General features: G+C 45.3%; 1 protein-coding gene across 2 annotated transcripts in view; it reads right to left on the bottom strand.

Annotated features, from left to right (window-relative positions):
* PPM1H (protein phosphatase, Mg2+/Mn2+ dependent 1H) overlaps positions 1 to 19151 on the bottom strand; it is a 250417-nt gene that overhangs the window by 53492 nt on the left and 177774 nt on the right. Inside the window, exon 6 of one of the 2 annotated variants that reach the window (XM_024736897.1) lies at positions 8818 to 8936. The exons of the other annotated variant lie outside the window; for it this stretch is intronic. Within the exon in view, the coding sequence (XP_024592665.1) occupies positions 8818 to 8936 (119 nt within the window). The remainder of the gene's footprint in view (positions 1 to 8817; positions 8937 to 19151) is intronic. 2 annotated transcript variants of the gene reach the window in all.

Here is a 19151-nt window from a genome sequence, read left to right as displayed (position 1 = left end):
GATCAATTTCCAGAAAGCCAGCCAGTTCCTGGGCCAGCTGACCACCTCTATGACGTGAGCAAAGCCTTATCTGACAAGATCCTTCCTACGTGGGGACACGCTTTGGCCACTGAGGGTCTTGGAAAGCCGGCTCCTGGGCTGTGGCTCAGGAGGGATGCAGCGGTGCCTCATGAGGTCCAGCACAGAGGCAGATGGAAAGTCTGTGGATGGATTTAAAAAAAAACCCCCACAAGCAAGTAACACAAAAAACACCTTACCCAGCAGCCCCCAGTGACAGAGGGGTTTCTGACTGTACTGAGGCGGGGGGGGGTCTCTTATAGATAAGAAGTTGGCACAGCAGCTGTCGGACAGACCTGCCCAGCGGAAGTGGCCAGCACTCCCTGATCTTCAGTCTCTTGCTTCTCTAAACTGCCTTCCTTTCTCTTTTAGGTTTTTAGCCTCTCATTACAATTGAGAAACAAGCATCTCAACACATACTATTAGGCCGTAAACCTCCCGAGGCAAGGGTCAGATCCTGTTGGCCCTTCCAACCTCCATAACGTCTAATGATTATATTATCAGACACACACAGCACTTACTCCATGCCAGGCTCTGGTCAACGCGATCAGCCAGACTAACTCATGCCATCTGATTCATATGCTCGGCCATTAGCCCCATTTACATATGGGGAAACTGAGGCAGAGAGAGGCAACGCAATGTGTCCCAGCCACACCTGGGGACTGTCCCCGCCAGGCGGTCTGGCTCCATATCCCTTGTTCTTAACTACGAGGCAATGTCTAATATGCCTCAGATGTACAGTAAAGGCATGTCAAATATAAAAACGAGTGGGTCCTGGGGTTCCTTGGCTAAAAGGACACTGGCTATTTTAACAGGGATTTGGGCAAGCACTTGACAACCTAAAACTTCCCCAGATGACTGGGAGAGCTAAGTTGCTCCCACCCATGTACTGGACAACCCTAAACAATGATCACCGCGGAGAAGCGGCAGAGACCCCGCTTCTCGGAGGTATATGAAGGGGCACAGATAAGCGTTGTGACTGTTCACAGGGTCTGAGGAGGAAGGAGAAGCTTGGAAGTAGTTTGGCCACTTTAGGAACAACACGTTTACACTTATCATTAAAGCAGAGAGAGTCGTAGGAGCGTGTAAAGGGTGAGTGGACGACCAGCAGGGAGCGAGCTGGTTTGGCAGCTCTTTTCTTTCTCCTCTCTGCGGCCTGACAACGCCTGTCTTGGTTTCCAACCATTTGCAAAGATCTCTCAGCGTCTCCTGGCCTCATGGGCAGGGCGGCAGGGAGGAGGGCGGGGAGCAAGGAGTCATTTATCACTGTCGGGAGATGTGCTACACGCAGCAGGGCCGGCTTTCCTCCCTGCTGTTCCTACAGCCAGAGCCGCAAATCTTGAAAAGATGCAGAACATGCACCTCGCAAATAACCATTCATCATCGCTGCTCTGGGAGCCCGGGAGCAGACCCTCCTGACGGGAGGCTGACCGGCTCTGCCTTCAGCCCAGGCCCCAGTGGAGCTGGGAACACGGGGACTTCTCAGGCACGTAATTCCCGTTCTGGCCAATCCCCATCTACTACAATCTACTGAGGTTTGGGGTTAAAATTCTCTGAAATGCCATCCAAGCCCCTCTTCTCTCCACAAAGTCAGATTTCCAGATTGCTTTCAGTAATCGGGCTGCAGCCAAGGTGGCCCATAATCATTAAATTTGAAAATACAAGTTGCTAGGAGGAAATTAATCCCAGGTTTAACTCGGGAATGGCCTGCTTTCTCGTGAAGTAATTATAAAATTAAAATGTGCTATTTCCCCGGTGAGTATAAAAAGCCTCCTCGGTGAGGTCTGCGGCCCAACAGTAACGTCAGGATTTACACCAAGGAGGGACCGGAAAATTCCTTCCGTGCCTCAACGATGGGCATCAGGGCCATCTGCAGGTAAATTTACAAAGACTGGGTTAAAGGTGATTAAAATCAAGAAGAGGAAGAGGTTTGAATTTTCCAATTACTCCTTAAAACTCAAAAGTCAAGCTGCTAGACAACGCAGGCTTTCCTAGTAAGACTAATAACGCTCAGCTAATTAGACCCACAGGCGTGGCCAACATAGAGTCAGCCCAAAGGAGGGACACTGTCCCTTTAAAATCTGCCTGGGGTTCAGTGGAAAAGCTAATGAGGAGTGCCCGTTGGGGCTGCTTTATTAGGTGGTCCTCCAGAGGATAAAGCCTGGGGTTTCTGTAACAGGGCTTCTGTGCTTGATTCAATAAATCAATTTATATTAAATGCGGGTATAGCTCTGGAGCTGGCTTCATAAAGCATTCTGTGGCATTTCTCAATCTGCTTATCCCCTTCCCTGTCAGCCTGCCTGAACGCACTGTCAGAGGGCATTGAAAAGAGCAATAAAAAAATAAGACAGAAGGCGTATCTACGTTATTTGTGAAACTCGACCCAGCAGCTCCAGACTCATGCTGGGAGGCTGCTTCCAGTGAGTTTCTCTCCAGAAGATGTTTGGATGGTTGGTAAGAAGCCCAATGCTGTGGGACTGCAGTGCTCAACCCTGAGCTGGGCTCCAGGCTGCAGACTGAGAATAAAGGTCACCCCGAACAGAAAGGAAAGGGTTGCAAGGGAAGTTGCTTTTTACTTCGATCCTCAGGGTCTGAAATACACTTCAAGAAGTGAAAGGAAAAGCAAGATGAATAAAAGCGCCGAAAGCCGGCACAGTCCAGGAGGTGGCGGGGAGCGGCTGGAGGAGGGAGGTGTGCTACTGACCAGGGCAGATGGAACGGGTCTTCCTTCAGGCTGGCCAGCAGGCTCGCCAGTGAGTGATCGCTGCAGACCGTCATCCCTAAATACAATGACTTATACCCCTGAAGATCTCAAAAGGAGAGGAAAGCCCATCCCCCACTTTTGGACTCTGTAGCGGGGCCAGAAGCCACAACACGTGGCCACACCGTTCCGTTCTCCCCATCCAGGCTCAGCCTTTTTTTTTTTTTTAAACTCTTTGCTGTTGGGTTGTTCAGTTACAGACAGCTCCTGGCACCGTCCCTCACCCCAGTTAGACCCGCATCCTTACATTATCTAGACTGCATTGCCATCTGCTAGGACTTTTTGTGATGATGGAAATCTGTATCTGTAATGTCCACTTCAGTAGTCACGAGCCACATGCGGCTCCTGAGCAACTGAGATGTGGCTGGTGTGACTTGGGAAATTTATTTTTACTTTTACTTAATTTTAACTAATTTACATTTAAATGGCCACAAGTGGCTAGTGGCCACTCGGCTGGAGTGGACACAGAATAGAAAAGCTTTCCTTTGCCTTCATAAAAGTAGTGAATGCTAAGAGGAGAAAATGGTGGTGGACCCCACTCTGCTCCCAGGGGAAAAGCCTCTGATTTGCTCTTACTTTCAGGGGAAAGACAAGAGGGAACAATTACCCTGATGTGTCATCAAGCTAGAATCATAAAGAGTTAAGGGCTGCAAAAGATAAAAATGAAAGGTTACCATCACTGGAATTTTCCTAATGGAATCTGTCTTTCCCAGAAGCTCTGAAAAGCAGAGCAAAGCCCTCCCACCACCAGACATGGAGGTTGGCAGTGAAGGGCAAAGAAAGTATTTTATCAAACCAGAGACCTAGGCCTAGGATTGGCCCAAGGCCCCAGAACCTTGGCAGAGCCAGGAGCAGTATCCAGGGAGCTTATCTCCCAAGGCAGTACTCTCCTTCCTAAGTAAGCCATGCAATCTCAAGTTACTGGTCCAGCCTGCCCCTGAAACAAGACCATTGTAAATGTTAAAAAAGGCTCTGCTTAAAGAAAGAATTCTGGTGTACTTTACTCTTAACCAGAACCATCTGGAAGCAATCCTGCATTCACACGATGGACTTCTCGTCGTCTTTGGCCCTCGCTCTCAACAAATCCCATCAGCCCAGGAACAGCTGCTGGAGAATCTGGCCTGACGCCAGGGGTGAAGCTACAGCACCCTCCCTTGTACTGCCGGGGCCCCAGCTTGCTCATCACCCCACGCGGCTGGACACAGAGCACGAAGAACACAGATCCTTCACAAGAAAGCGAAATCACCAGCGGTCGGTCACAGGAGCAGGGACTTGGTGCCACAAAGCCAGCTGTGAGAAACTGTTGTTTCAGCCCGGTAACACAGACGCCTGCCAGAAAATTATGGCCTGAGACGGCTCAGAGGGCCGTGGGTCTGGACGCTCTGCTCGTAACGCCAGCTAGTGTGCATTCTGCAACAGCAGCTCCACACAAAGGGCCAGGGAGGAAGGGCAGCAGCTCGCGCCGAGTCCAAGGCCAGAGTTCTGGCACCAGGACCAATGACACCAGGCACAGAGAGCGAGAGCTGGGATGCGTCAGGGACCGACTCAGCACTGGGGGCGCTGTTAGAAAATGCCTTTGTAAATCAAGCCACTGTGTAAACTACCTGAGCAGGCTGGGAAAGGGTTAGGGGTTAGGAGCCAGGTGTGAGACGGATTACATTAGGAAGGTCCTGGTGGCGATAACCTTTCGTCCTCTGTGCAACCTGGGCCTGCCAAGCTGCTCCACAGTCTCCGAGAAAGCGTGAGGGTGGGGGAGAAAAAGGATCCCCGTCAGGAGGCAACAGACTCATCCTTAATTATGAGAGGCTTCCCAGAGCCGAGGCCCTCCCCCTCACTGCCTCCCGGCTGCAGACACACCGCAGAAAGCTGGCAGGGTGCTGCTGTAATGAGAGCGATCGATTTTCCTAAGTCAAGGAGATTCGGTTCTTTGGGGATCTTCCCCATCATCACCACGTGGCCCCAGTCCACGCACAGACTTTAGTGACGAGTGGGAAGCATCACCGTTTAATTTGGCCAATGGTCCATCAGGTCAGACTGGGAAGTAGAAAAGTTACTACCTCAGCAGCTCCTGAAATGCCTCATTCCGTCCTCTTGTCCTCTAAAGGACTGTCAAGGAGACACTGATCCTGGTAGATGGAGGTCCCCTGCTTAAACTTCCATCGCAGCTCAGAACTGAATAATTATGTCTGATCTTACCCGGAAAAAAAAAAAATTGTTGATGCATTGTATCAGAAAGAGCCCCAGGCTAAAAGTCAGAAACCTGGGCTATTCTGACAATTTCACACTAGTGGAAGCTGAGTAAACCACTTAATCCCCTCTGAGCCTCAATTTGCTCAACTGTAAAATGGAACAAGGGAGGAGGAATCACTGGGCATTTGGCAGTTCAGCCTGAAGTGAGGCTGTCTGGGGTCACAGACTGGCTTCTCCTCTCACTAGTTGTGTGACCTTGAGCAACTCGGCCCCTGTGCCTCAGTTTCCTCATCTGTAAAATGTACCTAGTTCCTAGGATTGTTCAACATGAAGAGTCATGTAAAGGTCTCATCACAGTGCCTGGCCCTTAGCTCTCCCACTCACTGTCAGCTAGCCCCACGATTAGTGGGGGACAAGCAGGCAGATAAAAATTTCCACAAATAGGTCTTTGCTACAAGGGTTCAACAGTTGGCAATAGGTGAACCCCTATTTGTTAAAAAGGTTTCAGAGACACAAGCTCACAGGCCAAGGCTAATTCGGAAGGCAAGAAACGTAAAGGAGGGACGAGGTAAGGACTTATCTGACTCCTTGAGCGTGACACACTGCCAATACTCACCAGTCCACCTTCAACCAATCCCAACAGCTTGGTAGTAATTGGAGGCTTTTGTGGGAAAAGGGACCCTGCTGATCCATTTGCCTGCCCTTCTCTCTCTATACACAAATCAGACAGGTAGGAAATTGGGAGCCCATGTTTCTTCAGTCCTAAAAAATAACTGCTAGATTTGAGGTTTTCTGTTAGAGGTTAAAAACATTTCTTAGGGCTTCCCTGGTGGCGCAGTGGTTGAGAGTCCACCTGCCAATGCAGGGGACACGGGTTCGTGCCCCGGTCCGGGAGGATCCCACATGCTGCGGAGCGGCTGGGCCCGTGAGCCATGGCCGCTGAGCCTGTGCGTCCGGAGCCTGTGCTCCACGGCGGGAGAGGCCACAGCAGTGAGAGGCCCGCGTACCGCAAAAAAAACAAAGAAACAAACAAAAAAAACACATTTTTTAAAAGAACTCATTAAAGTTGGGGGGGGTGTGGGGGTGGAGTTTACATAGGCAGTGGTCTAAATTGGCTTTAAACTTCCCAACTTCTTCCAACAAAGATGTAAACAGCTCTCCTTTTCCTTAAGCATCATTTTCAAATCAGAAGTAACAACAGATAGGAAATACACAAAGAGGTACATCAATCTCTGCTCGCAGCCGAAGCTGTGAGCCAACAGCCATGCAGGGAACTTTGCTGCAACAAATGAACAAATCATGTCTGACTGAAGCCATTCTCAGTCTTGGCTTCTCAGTTAATTCGGTACCTTCTGTGGAGTTCCGTACAATTAAAGAGAGCCCATTTATGGGCTATTTACTCACTGAAGACCCCGCTAATGTGCGTTTGTGTGCACGTACCTGAGATAGAGAGCAAAAGAGAGAGTAACTGTGTGTGTATAACGTTGGATGTAATCTAATCCCTGAACCTATCTGCATTTTAAAAAACTGTAAAAAGGGGTAATCTTTAGCCATTTGTTTACCAAGTTGGTTTTGACTGCTGAGATCTCATTTGCTTTTTTGGCATAGAAAAAACATACAAACGGCCTTGCCTCGAGCACAGCATGGCTCGTGCGCAGGCTCTCTTCATTCCTACCCTTCCCACTGACCACCTACACGTCGGCCTGCCCCCCATCAACTTCTGTGGATCGCGCGCTTCTTCCTTTCATCCAATAAACAAACACGGCCTGTCGACTACATGTCGGGCACAGGACGAGGCACTGGGCTGCCCCACAGGGGGCTTACAGACTAGTATAATTCGAGTAATTGATGACTTACCTCTTACATTTATCCCTTGGCCTAAGTCATCTGGTTTCTTGTTCATTTCCGTGCCTTCTCTGTTTTCTGCTTCCAGCCCTCTATTTGGCTCTAGGGAGCTCACATACATATTGCTATGACAGTTTTTCTCTGGGTACCTGAATCTGCTTTCTCTCCTGGTCAGTCTCCTTCAAACTCCTCTTACAGCAAGCTTCCTACAACATCGCTCTCATCATTTCATTCTCCGCCGAAACACACAAGAGTGACTTGCAGCCTCCCACAGTAAATCCTAATGTCTCTGCCTGGCTTCCCATATTCTGATACATTCCCTCAGTACCAACTCAGCCTAATTTCCCACAGCCGCTCCCCCCCACCCCCCACCCCCAATTTTGGCCATTTCCCGCGCTGTCTCTTAGATCTGCTCTTTTGGTTTATGTGTTTACAGCCACGTGGGTTCCTACCCTGGGATGCCTTTCCTTCCATCTTTCCAAATTCTACAAAAACCAGACCAAACTCTGCCACGGTTTTCTGAATTACACAATCCCTCACCTTCAACTTTTCTGTAAGGAGTGCTGACTTTGCTGACTGAACAAAAATGAATTTGTGAGAAAACCCAGTCTGGGGCAACAAAACTGCAGAACTCAGAGCTGCAAATATGGTGAGCCCTTTCCGATAAATCCGATCACGTTTTAGAGCAGGGGTAAATATTTTAGGCTCTGCTGCAACCACTCAACTGCCCTGCTGTTGTGTGAAGGTAGTGACAGATCAAACATAAACAAATGAGCGTGGCTGTACTTTTAAAACTTATTTACGAAAGGGGTGGGGGGTGGAATTTGGCTCTCAGGCCGTAACTTGCTGACCCTTTTCTAGAAGGAGAGAGGATACTGGTGAGGACCTTCTCTTTAGATGGCAAAGGACAACCGGACGTGCCTTAGATCAGCCTCAGATCCTCCCGAGTGGCTCGACTGTCTCTTTAAGACAGTATGTACCCTAGGAGTAGATTCCCAGCCTAGAAGTCATCACCATGGGAATTTGGGCTGTGACCATCTGTTATAGCTATTCCGGTCAAAGAAGAAGAGGTAGTGGAATTGACTTTGTCACCTGTGTTGGGGACATGGTGAGGAAAGAGGCCACTGTTTCCTTCTGCTGACCTCCAGCGTGGCAGGAGGCTCCCTGGTCAGGATCGCAGGGCCTAGAGCAAATCTTCACCTACACTTCTTTGTGCCGGGCACTGCTCTCTCATTTCATCCTTACACCAACCCTATGAGATTTAAGTACTTTATCATCATATCTATTTTTCAGTTGGAAGAAACCGATGAGGTCTTAGTCAGTGTTAGCTACTGACACACACAAACGGTTTTGGTGCCTTATATCGGTGTGTCTGGGGAATAAGATGCCCCTTGCCACGAGTTCCTATTTCGATATGAATGTGATGAAATCATGAAGACAGCTCATTACCTCTGGTGCTTACAATCACCCTTCAAAGAGTATTCTTTTCACTTTATTCATGGGAAATGGCACTCATAGGGGTTAAGTAGTTTATCCAACTTTGCCTATTCAGAAAGGTCAGAGTTATGATTCAAATCTAAACTGGTCTGGCCAAACAGAGCTCTGGTTCATTCCCCTGAGCCCCGCTACCTCTTTAGTAATCCTAACCTAAAAACCCAAGTCTAATGTGTTTTTAAAAGCCCCCCAATGCTTGCTCTGTATGAAGTGAGGAATTACATCAGCTTCGTGGGTCTAGTGTCCCCAAGGAGGGCCTCAGAGAGCAGAAAAGCAAACCAACGCCCAGATGGGAGAACTGGCGCCCAGGCGAAAGCAGCAGAAGTGGGCGTAGCCCCTTTTCCTTCCCCACAAACCCAGGTCTCTGGCTGCACCTCCTGATCCAAAGTGCGGAAGTGGCTTTTTACGGTGGTGGCGCTTCCTTCACACACGCTGCAGCAGTGCCAAGGCAGAGGGAGACGTGTTCTTACCAGCCTGTCATATTAAAATCCCTGTAGAGCATCTTCTTCCCAAGTTCCTTTCTCTGTACTCTCCTTGGAAACTCCAAATGTGTGAACTCATTTCCCAGCAAGTGAGGCTGCATGAATGCCTAATAGCAAAAAGAAAAGAAAAGGAAAAAAAAAAAAAAACCCACACATATTTAGAGGAAAAAATAAGACCCAAGGATGTTTTTGCAAATTGAGACAGCCCACATTTCAGAAACAAGAACACTGTTCTCAAATTTTAAGGGAGATAAATAGATTGAAGACTCTAAAAACAAAGAGAATATCAACAAATAAAAATCATGAATCTAATTTATATAGGAATGTGACTTTTTCATTGGATATGATAAAACTAACGGTAATCAAAGACGTGTATCTCTCAAGCAAGGAAAAGGTTCACTTTTTAATTCAAATTCAAGATGGTTTCACTTGGGCTGAATGGCACGGTGAGGAGGTAGGAAAGTTCCCCCTGACTCTCTCCTCCTTGGCTTTCTCTGCTGGCCTCCTATTTGTACGCCTAGTTATTGGGCCTGGCCTCTGAAAGCTGCATGTGGGTCTCCATGTCAACACAATGGCCTGAGAGAGCGGAGCGGGTTGGGACTGGATGCACCAGACAGGAACTTTCTGTTGGACTCCCTCCATTTTGCTCTGCAGTAATTTGATCATGTAATTGGAAGACTGTTCCAGAACAGATGGCTTCTTCCCCTCCCCCAAATCTCTGTTCACACTACAAAAGTCTTGAGCAAACAGCCACTTAGGGAATTGCTCTGAAACAACAAACAGTCGCATTGTCACACTCAAAATTCAAATCCAGTTATCCAAGAGATGAAATGCTCAGGTATGGACTTCCCTGCTCAGAGGCCACACACTGTAAGGAGACCTGCCCCGGAGCCATCCCACACCAAGCCGTATACCTGCTTATTAGCAGTGTACTGGAATGGATCTTCTCTCTCTCTCTTCTCTTTCTGGCAGGGAAAAGAGTGGGTGGAGCAAATCACAGCCTGGCACCATAGGACAGCCAGGGCTCCCTGCCATAGGACAGATGGCCATATCCTTGGTCTCCTGAAAAAAGGCATCTCCCACAGCCTCTTTCCCCCAGGACCTGATGCTGGCAGATCTCCCACTGATTCTCATGGTGGTCTGGAGGTCTCAGCTGGATGGTAGCCGTCAGAAGCTAAGCGCATCAAGAGTCAAAGGAAGCAAGCTGAACTGTCCCCAGGCTGTCAGATTGGACCAGCTAAAAGAACTCCGAGCCAGTGATGCTGGGCAGGCTTTGGGGACAGGATGGGACAGGACTGAGAATGAGAAGAGAGGCTGTCCTGTCTGCTGTAACCAGCAGGTTCCAGGTCGGAGGGGAACTCTGGATCATCTTCGAGGGGCCCTGAAACCTCTGCTGGGGATGAGGCTTGGGCTGCCTATGGGTATTAAAGACACTTAAACACTGGGTTTTACAGAGAAGTTCCTTGGGGAGGGAGGGGGGAGGGAGGGAACTAATATTCATAGTGCAGGTCAATGGGGTAGGCTTTGGGTGAAACTTCGGGTTTGAATCCAAGCTCTGAGTTTATAAGCTGTGTGATTTTAGTGGTGATTTAAGTGCTTGGGCCTCAGTCTCTTTACCTGTACATCGAGATTAACTGAAGATTTATCTCATACTGTTCTAACAATGAAAGGAAATGACATCTACAGTGCACTTATCATGACTGTCTCTGCTCGTAAAAAGAAAATAATTTAGCCCTCTAGTAATCATGGAGCCCTATTACATCCTGAGTACTACAGTAAGTATTTCTTGAGCTCTCATTGCACACCCACGCCAACCTTATGGGCGGGACTGGCTACCTAATCTGTGGGGCCCAGTGCACAAGGAAAATATTGAGCCTCTATTCAAAATTTAAAATTCCAAGAAGGTGACAGCAGAGCATTAAACCAAGTGCAGGGCCCTGGGCAACTGCACAAGTCATGCCCACAAAGCCAGACGTACTTACAGAGTAGATACCATTCTATTCCTCTCCTTTATTTTGGTCCACCCGTGAAAACTAAGGACCAGAGGCATTAACAGTCAAGAACAGCAGCATTTTTATGTACCCTCGATCATCTCTCAGAACTCTGGGACTGAATTAACATGGCGTTTTTGTCTACACACCCCCCCCTGCCCTCCAAGCTGGAGCGACACTGATTTAGGGGTTACCATGTGTCAGACACTTGATACACCTTATGTCATTACCTCAACAATCCTACAAAGCACACGTCACAGACTCAATTTACAAAGGAGGAAACTAAGGTCCAGAGAGGTTAAGACACCTAGCCCAAGGCTATCAGCCAGGAATGGGTGGTTCTAGAGCTTAAGCTTAATATCAAACCCCTAACCCCCATCTTAACCCTTATGTTGGCCCTTTAACCTGCACACATTTACAAAACACAGTAAATGGGCAACAACAGGCCTGTGATCCATGCCAAGTATGAACCACAAATAGGTACCCATGACGATCCAGTTAACAAAAAATTACAGATCTGCACACAACTTGGCCACAAGGATGCTCCTCAAGTAGCGAGAAATCATTTAATAATACGAGTGATTAAACCAGCATAAATCCACACAAAAGAATTCTGTGCAATCACATACAAAGGTGTTGTACAGAATATGTAATTACACAGAAAGAGCTGATCTATTTGTGAAAAACAGCATATCAAACAATGTGTGAGTGTGCAAGTGTATGAGCTTACGTGAATCGTGTCATACATATACACAGATCTATATAGGACATACATGTATACATATACACAGATCTATATAGGACATACATGTATACATAAATGAGTATGCATGTGTATGAACATAGGGACACAATACACATATACATTACATAACACATAGGTTAGGATACAAAGGCCATTCCTAAGTACATTTTGTACCCTCGTGCCCTTTCTCCTGGAATACATTTGCCTGGGCAGTTGTACCAGGAGAAGTCTGCAGGGTAGCTGGGAACTCCCCAGCAGCTTGCTGTCTGCAGGGGCCACCTCGCCCCTCCTTCTGGGGATGGGCAGCCTCAAAGGGGCCTTGAACCGTGTGTCACCTGTGACATCCGTTGCCCCTTCACATGCAGAGCCTTTCAGGGTCTCAACAAAACTGTTTCCCCCCTTGTAACAACAGGCTACCGTATTTCATCAGTTCTAAGATGCCCTTTATTAGATGCGCCATTATTTTGTTACCTCTAAGGAAGGGCAAAAACAGCTGCCAATTAAACGATGCACAGTGCTTTCTTTACCACTTCAAATTTTTAATTTATTATTTTTGAAAGAACTCCTTTAGATGTAGACAAAATTCTATTATCTATCACTATTGTGCATATTTAGGAAGGAATATATAAGTGAAGTGAATCGGTTAAGATTGTTCCAAAACGTTTTCACATTTAGAATCCAATGGCACTCATTGCTTTCCAACTCTGAATCATCCCGTGTTCGTGATTTTCCACACAAGAGTGGGCTGTGTTTCAGGGGTGCACTGGTCATGCAGCATTTCTTAAACAACCCACAGAAGAACTGCAAGACAGAAGCCAGCTTTGCAACCTTCCAGAGCCCACTTGCTTCTGACTCCCACTTTGGGAATGTGGCTGAGCAAGTCTGGTCACTCCTCCCCAAGCCCCTCTGCACGACTAGTTGCATCCAAAAAGTGCTTCACTTCTGTCTGCAGGGTTTTCCTTCAAGCTGCTGGGTGCAGTCCTGAAGTTTTGGTGCTGCTCTTTTGATGTTTGCTCATGCTTAGGAGATGACAGCCATGTCATGCCTGCCACCTGGCTGACAGCAACAATCAACTGTAAAATATCCCAACTTCAAGTATGTCAAAAGGTAAGAGGAAAAAGCGTGCCCTAGCTCTGAGGAATTATTGTGATATTCATCCCCCATTGATACGGATGTCACATCCTTGGATTTCTCTCTCTTTGTGGTATTTTTCTTCCTCTGGCTGGTTGCCACAGCACATTTCACATCTTACATGACACATTTTCCATTACAATCAGGCCCACCACAGAATGCATGTGTATTCCATGTGTACCTAGGACATATCCCGCCATGACATATTTTTACACTGCTTTAAAGTCACCATCTGTGGTAAAGTAGCAGGATACAAAATTAATTCACAGAAATCTTTTGCATTCCTATACACTAATGATGAAAAATCTGAAAGCAAAATTAAGAAAACACTCCCATTTACCACTGCAACAAAAAGTTGAACTTGAGGACACGGGGAGGGGGAAGGGTAAGCTGGGACAAAGTGAGAGAGTGGCATCGACATATATACACTACCAAATGTAAAATAGATAGCTACTGGGAAGCAGCCGCATAGCACAGGGAGATCAGCTCGGTGCTTTGTGACCACCTAGAGGGGTGGGATGGGGAGGGTGGGAGGGAGGGAGATGCAAGAGGGAAGAGGTATGGGGAGTATGTGTATGTATAACTGATTCACTTTGTTATAAAGCAGAAACTAACACACCATTTTAAAGCAATTATACTCCAATAAAGATGTTTAAAAAAATCACCATCTGCATCCTAGTTGTAGGTTTCCTTCTTACCAACATTTTCAATACTCACTCCTGTTGTATTTGTCAGACCTGATGGAGTTACTGATGTTAAAAAACAACAGCAACAACAAAAAAACTCAAGAACTAAGTACAAATAGAACAAATAGGTGGCAGATGAACAAAAAGTGAGATGCTAAAATATAATGGGTCACATACCTGTTGGTTTTCTGAGGGAAAGACACACTTATTAGTATATCTTTTTGTGTAATACTCATGAAAGTTTGCATAGTCTATCTTAGCTCAGGCTGCCATATCAAAATACCACAGAATGAGGGATTTAAAACAACAAAAAATTTTTTCTCATAGCCTGGAGTCTGGGAAGTCTAAGATCAAGATGCCAGCAGATTCACTGCCTGGTGAGGGCTCTCTTCCCAGCTTGCAGACTGCTGCCTTCTTGCTGCATCTCACAAGGCCTTTCCTCTGTGCTCTCATGGAGAGAGAAATCGAGCTTTCTGGTATCTCTTCTTATCAGGAAACTAATCCTATCAAATCAGGGCCCACTCTTACGACCTCATTTAACCTTAATTACTTCTGTAAAGGCCCTATCTCCAAATTCAGTACATTGGAGTTAGGGCTTCAACATACGAATGTGAGGGGAGAGATACATACATTCAGTCTATAATATGCTGTTATATGTATACATGTTTATATGTGTACATACACTCAAAGTCATGAAAATATTATACAGTATTATCTGATGGTTTTCTTTTTAATTTATCTATATTCACAAATATTTCTACCATTGAACATGGATTACTTTCATTTTAAAAATACTCTAAAATTTGTTATTTTTTGAGAACCCAGTTATTAAACTATGTCTTAAAAAATTATTGAAAGGAGCTTAACTGCCCCTTCTTACTCCAATAGTTTGAGGGAATGCTAAAATCATTGGAAAGGGCCACCCCAGGCAGAGGCTTGGCTCCAATGCAGGGGATGCTGAAGCACACTGCTTCCCAACGGGCCAGCACAGATATTTTGTTCTCAGAAGCAGAGTGGCCCAGCAACTTGGGGACTCAAACATTTCTTAGGATCTGCCCAGCATTCAAATAACATGGACTGGTTAGTGTTACTTCACTAGTGCTGGCCTGCCCTGCTGGAAGCATCACTCCAGTCAGCATTTTGGAATCTTGAGCCTCGAAAGCGATTTTACTTATAATACAGTGTGAGCAACACACACAAATTTTAGAGTCTGCAAAACGTGGGAGCTGGAATTTGTTAGGTTCCTTTCAGCAATAAAATCCAATGATCTTCTGACCCCAAACTTGTAGGATTCATGGACAATTCTGGCATATTTTACTCCATTGCTCATACCTGGGCAGCTCATAAACATGTGTACGTGACGACTGCCCCTTTCCAAGGCACATCTCCTAGGGATGCTGGCCTATTAAAAATGTGGACCTTAATGGGATCAATATCCAAAAATGGGAGCAAGCACACATCTAAGGTGCCATGTCCACCTGCAAAATGAAAATTCTGGACACTCTCCTACACCCTCCTTATTTATCTGCTATGCTTGGATATATTTTAGCTTTTTCTCTTTGATGATGCTATTTGGATATATGTATGTTAGAAACATCTGCGTGATGACACAAGTAATACCAGCTACACTTAAATATGTTCATTATTTTTAAAACCTCAGCTACACTTTAGTGCCTAGCATAGCACTGATCACAGTAAAGGCTCTAAATAAGTATTTGCTGGAAGAATGAATACAGAACGTTCTGACCTGCTTTACACAATCACCTTTTGTGATCATTGAAACTTTACAAAATAACACAACATAGCTTTCAATCTTTAGAAAAAGATAAAACTTAGGTCCATGGCACATAAAAACAATCTTGGACACGCATTACATATTTTGGATTTAGTTAACTTTTTATAATTTCCCAGACACCTTCCTGTAAAACAACAAGCACGTGGGTGCAGTCATACCATTGAAAACCCCATGATATTTTACAATCCTAAGAACTAAATTATATTACGTCTCTCCTCTACTGAGTAAGCATGCCAATCAGAAACCTAGAAATGTGTTTTATACTAAAGTCCAATTTAAAGTGTGCTGGCCCGCCACGTGTAAAAAAAACAAAAACAAAAAACTGGACCTCTTTTTGTACCTTCATTTTTATCCTAAATTTTGAGGCTTTCCTTCAAGGAAGCATAACTGAATGCTCCTAACTGAAGGGAGAGGGGTGGAGGTATACCTGGAGTTCAGGTGTGCACCACAAATGGTACCTGGGAGGAAAGGCCTGGTAACCACTGCCCACGCAAAACCAAAGGCAGGTGGTCAAGAGTCTTCTAAGGACTCTGGAGAGTACAGGTTTGCTAAAAAAAAAAAAAAGAGGGTAGGACATATCCTTGACACTTAAGTGTCTGGGTAGCTAATAAGAATACATTTCCAGACATGGTTACATCTGGCTAGGAACAAGAAGAGGCATCTTCTCTAGGGAAAGGATGCTGGAGTAATCTGCTGTGTCAAGAAATGCCAGGACACCAGAGATGGGGCGGGAGGATTGAGCATCGTCTTCCGGCTGCTCTCCTCTCTAGTTCTGGGCAGAAACCAGCTTCAAGGGAAGGGGATGGAGGTGAGCACAGCACTGTGAAGATACACAACCGTCCCATCCCAGTAAGAGTCTCTGAGTCACAGAGGGATTGAGCCGTACTAGGAGAGGACAAGCCAGAGGAAGAGAGGACCTTCTGGGACCTTCCAGGAAGCCTCTCAGTAGAGCAGAGTGCATCCCCGAACCCAGGTCTGTCTCGCTCCAGAGTACATGGACGTGAGCCCCACCATCCTGGGCTAGGGGAGAGCTTTGAGCACCTTGGGGATGCAAGGTGGGGAGAAAACAGGGAGTAGAAGCAGGAACCCAGATCCCAGGGAGGGATACGTATGTACTGGGCTTGGGAGGAGGCTGAGTACCAGGCTTCCTGCGGACACTGAGACGGTGCTTCCCAAGGTTCCTCAAAATTGCCTGCTGGGGAACACAAAATGCTTCCTCCTTCTAATAAATTTTCCTTCTGCTGCTTTGTGGTCAGCTTGCCAATAAGTAGTGCCAGCCAATAAGGGGATTATCCCAGGTTTTGGGGTATCCAACCAATGGAATTCACACAACTAACACATGAGCTCCTGCAGGTGTAGGCACCAGGGGTTAGGGATTCAAAATATAAAAAAGAGACCCCTCTGCTTAGAGCTCACGCATTAGCAGGGGAGAATGAGGAAGGCAGAATGGGTGGAAATGGAGCTACATTCAGGGGTAAGGAACAAAGAGTGGGGTCAGAGCGAATCTGAAAAGGATCTTCTTTTCATTGTTTTTAAAATTAAAAAAAATTTTTTTATTGAAGTATAGTTGATTTACAGTGTTTCAGGTGTACAGCAAAGTGATTCAGTTTTTTTTGATGTCTAATCTTATTTGTTATGCTTATAAGTTTTTTTGTTTTTTTTTTTTAATTTTTGGCTGTGTTGGGTCTTCATTTCTGTGCGAGGGCTTTCTCTAGTTGCGGCGAGCGGGGGCCACTCTTCATCGCGGTGCGCGAGCCTCTCACTGTCGCGGTCTCTCTTGTTGTGGTGCACAGGCCTAGTTGCTCCGCCGAACGTGGGATCTTCCCAGACCAGGGCTCGAACCCATGTCCCCTGCATTGGCAGGCAGATTCTCAACCACTGCGCCACCAGGGAAGCCCACAAGTTATATATACCTTTTTCAGAATCTTTTCCATTATAGGTTATTACAAGATATTGAACATAGTTCCCTGTGCTGTACAGTAGGACCTTGTTGTTTATCTATTTTATATATAGTAGTGCCTATATGTTAATCTCAAATTCCTGATTTATCCCTCTCCCCCACTTCCCCTTTGGTAACCATAAGTTTGTTTTCTATGTCTGTGAATCTATTTCTGTTTTGTAAATAAGTCTATTTGTATCTTTTTTTAGATTTCACATATAAGTGATATTTTCTTTCTCTGCCTGATTTACTTCACTTAGTATGATAATCTCTAGGTCCATCCATGTTGCTACAAATGGCATTATTTCATTCTTTCTTATGGCTGCGTGATATCCATTGTATATATGTACCACGTCTTCTTAATCCATTCATTTGTCGAAGGGCACTTAGGTTGCTTCCATGTCTTGGCTACTGGAATAGTGCTGGTATGAACTCTGGGGTGCACGTATCTTTTTTTGAATTAGAGTTTTCATCTTTTCCGGATATATGCCCAGGAGTGGGATTGCTGGATCATATGGTAATTCTATTTTTAGTTTTTTAAGGAACCTCCATACTGTTCTCCATAGTGGCTGTATCAATTTACATTCCCACCAACAGTGCAAGAGGGTTCCCTTTCCTCCACACCCTCTCCAGCATTTATTATTTGAACAGTTTATTTATCCATTCTACTCTCCATGGCACTTGGATAGTTTCCAGCTTGGGCTCTTACAAATAGTGCTGCTATGCACATTCTTGTCCTTTGGTGTAAACAGTGGTAAACACTTTGTTAGGTACATACCTAGGAGTGAAATTGCTGGGTCAAATCCTTTTTCGAAGTAGTTTTTGCAATTTCCACTCCCATCAGCAGAATATGGAAAGGCAAAATACTCATGCATGAAATGAGAAGTCACATTCCAGAAGAGGAATGTAAAGTCATCTACCTAGAAAAATTTTATATGAATTAATTCTTTAAATGTTTAGAATTCTCAGTATGTGAAAGCAAGTTATCAAAATGAGGATTTTCAGTGTTCAATATACATCCTTTAAAAAACTGAATAATCTCTCCTCTTTCTTGCCCTTAGGAAAGAAAGAAAACTTTGTCAGGTTATATGAGAGGAGGTTTGGAAGCCTTACATTTCAAGATGATTTATCCTGATAGAAAGTCTAAGGTCACAAATGAAATGAAATTAATAAAGTCAGCCAAGCCACTGGTGGTCACTAACGGTCATACGAACAGTCAAAGGAGATGGCTCTTCCAAAGCCAAGGCTGGCTGCCTGATGTACAGTGCAGGAGGAGAATATTCTGGTTTGGGTTAAAAAAAAAAAAAAAAAGAAGAAGAAAAAATGTGAAATGACCGAGACCTAAATACATATGGGTTGGAGTCTTTCATTAAAAAATTCTCTCTGTCTTAATTTGTCCTTAAAATCTCAAAGTAGCAAAAACCAAGCTTGTATATATAAGCTATTACAGAATTGGATATTAAATAAAGTTCTGTCTGGTTTATGTGGATCTCAAGGAAGGTTCACATTTAAATTTCGACATGGGATTGCCCTCATCAGCCACAGAGAAGTAGCATGCCCCCAAAACAACTTTAAAATTGAGATCTTATGATAAAGGAGTCACATGGAAACTGGAATACAAATAGAGATATTAAACAAAATTGCCAAGATCTGTCAACTCTACAACAGTTTAATGTATAGAATAAGGGGTAAAAAGTGTTCATTTACATAAAACATATAAGGTTTCCATATTCATATGCCTAATGCTTTTTCTTCCCCAGTAAAAATCTGGGGAAAGGCATTCATTTGTAGAGTGAACAACGCAGGTCAGCAAAAAGGAAATGCCTGCATATCTCCAATCTCTTTGCATAAGCAAATGGAATTGAGAAATTTTATAAAAGGCCACAGTAGTCCCGATGACAGGACCGCCATGAAAAAGTTCATATATAGTTAAGATTTGAAAGCTAAGAAATTTTATTTTGCCTCTGATCTAGGCCCTATTGTAAGCACTACAAATATTAACTCATTAACCCTCATTCCAATCCTGTGAGGGTCC

Source organism: Neophocaena asiaeorientalis, unplaced genomic scaffold (assembly GCF_003031525.2).
Source record: "Neophocaena asiaeorientalis asiaeorientalis breed wild unplaced genomic scaffold, Neophocaena_asiaeorientalis_V1.1 scaffold134, whole genome shotgun sequence".
In the NCBI taxonomy this organism is placed as follows: Eukaryota; Metazoa; Chordata; class Mammalia; order Artiodactyla; family Phocoenidae; genus Neophocaena; species Neophocaena asiaeorientalis.
The sequence above is the reverse complement of the archived record's forward strand: the minus strand, read 5'-3'. Positions and strand labels throughout refer to the sequence as shown.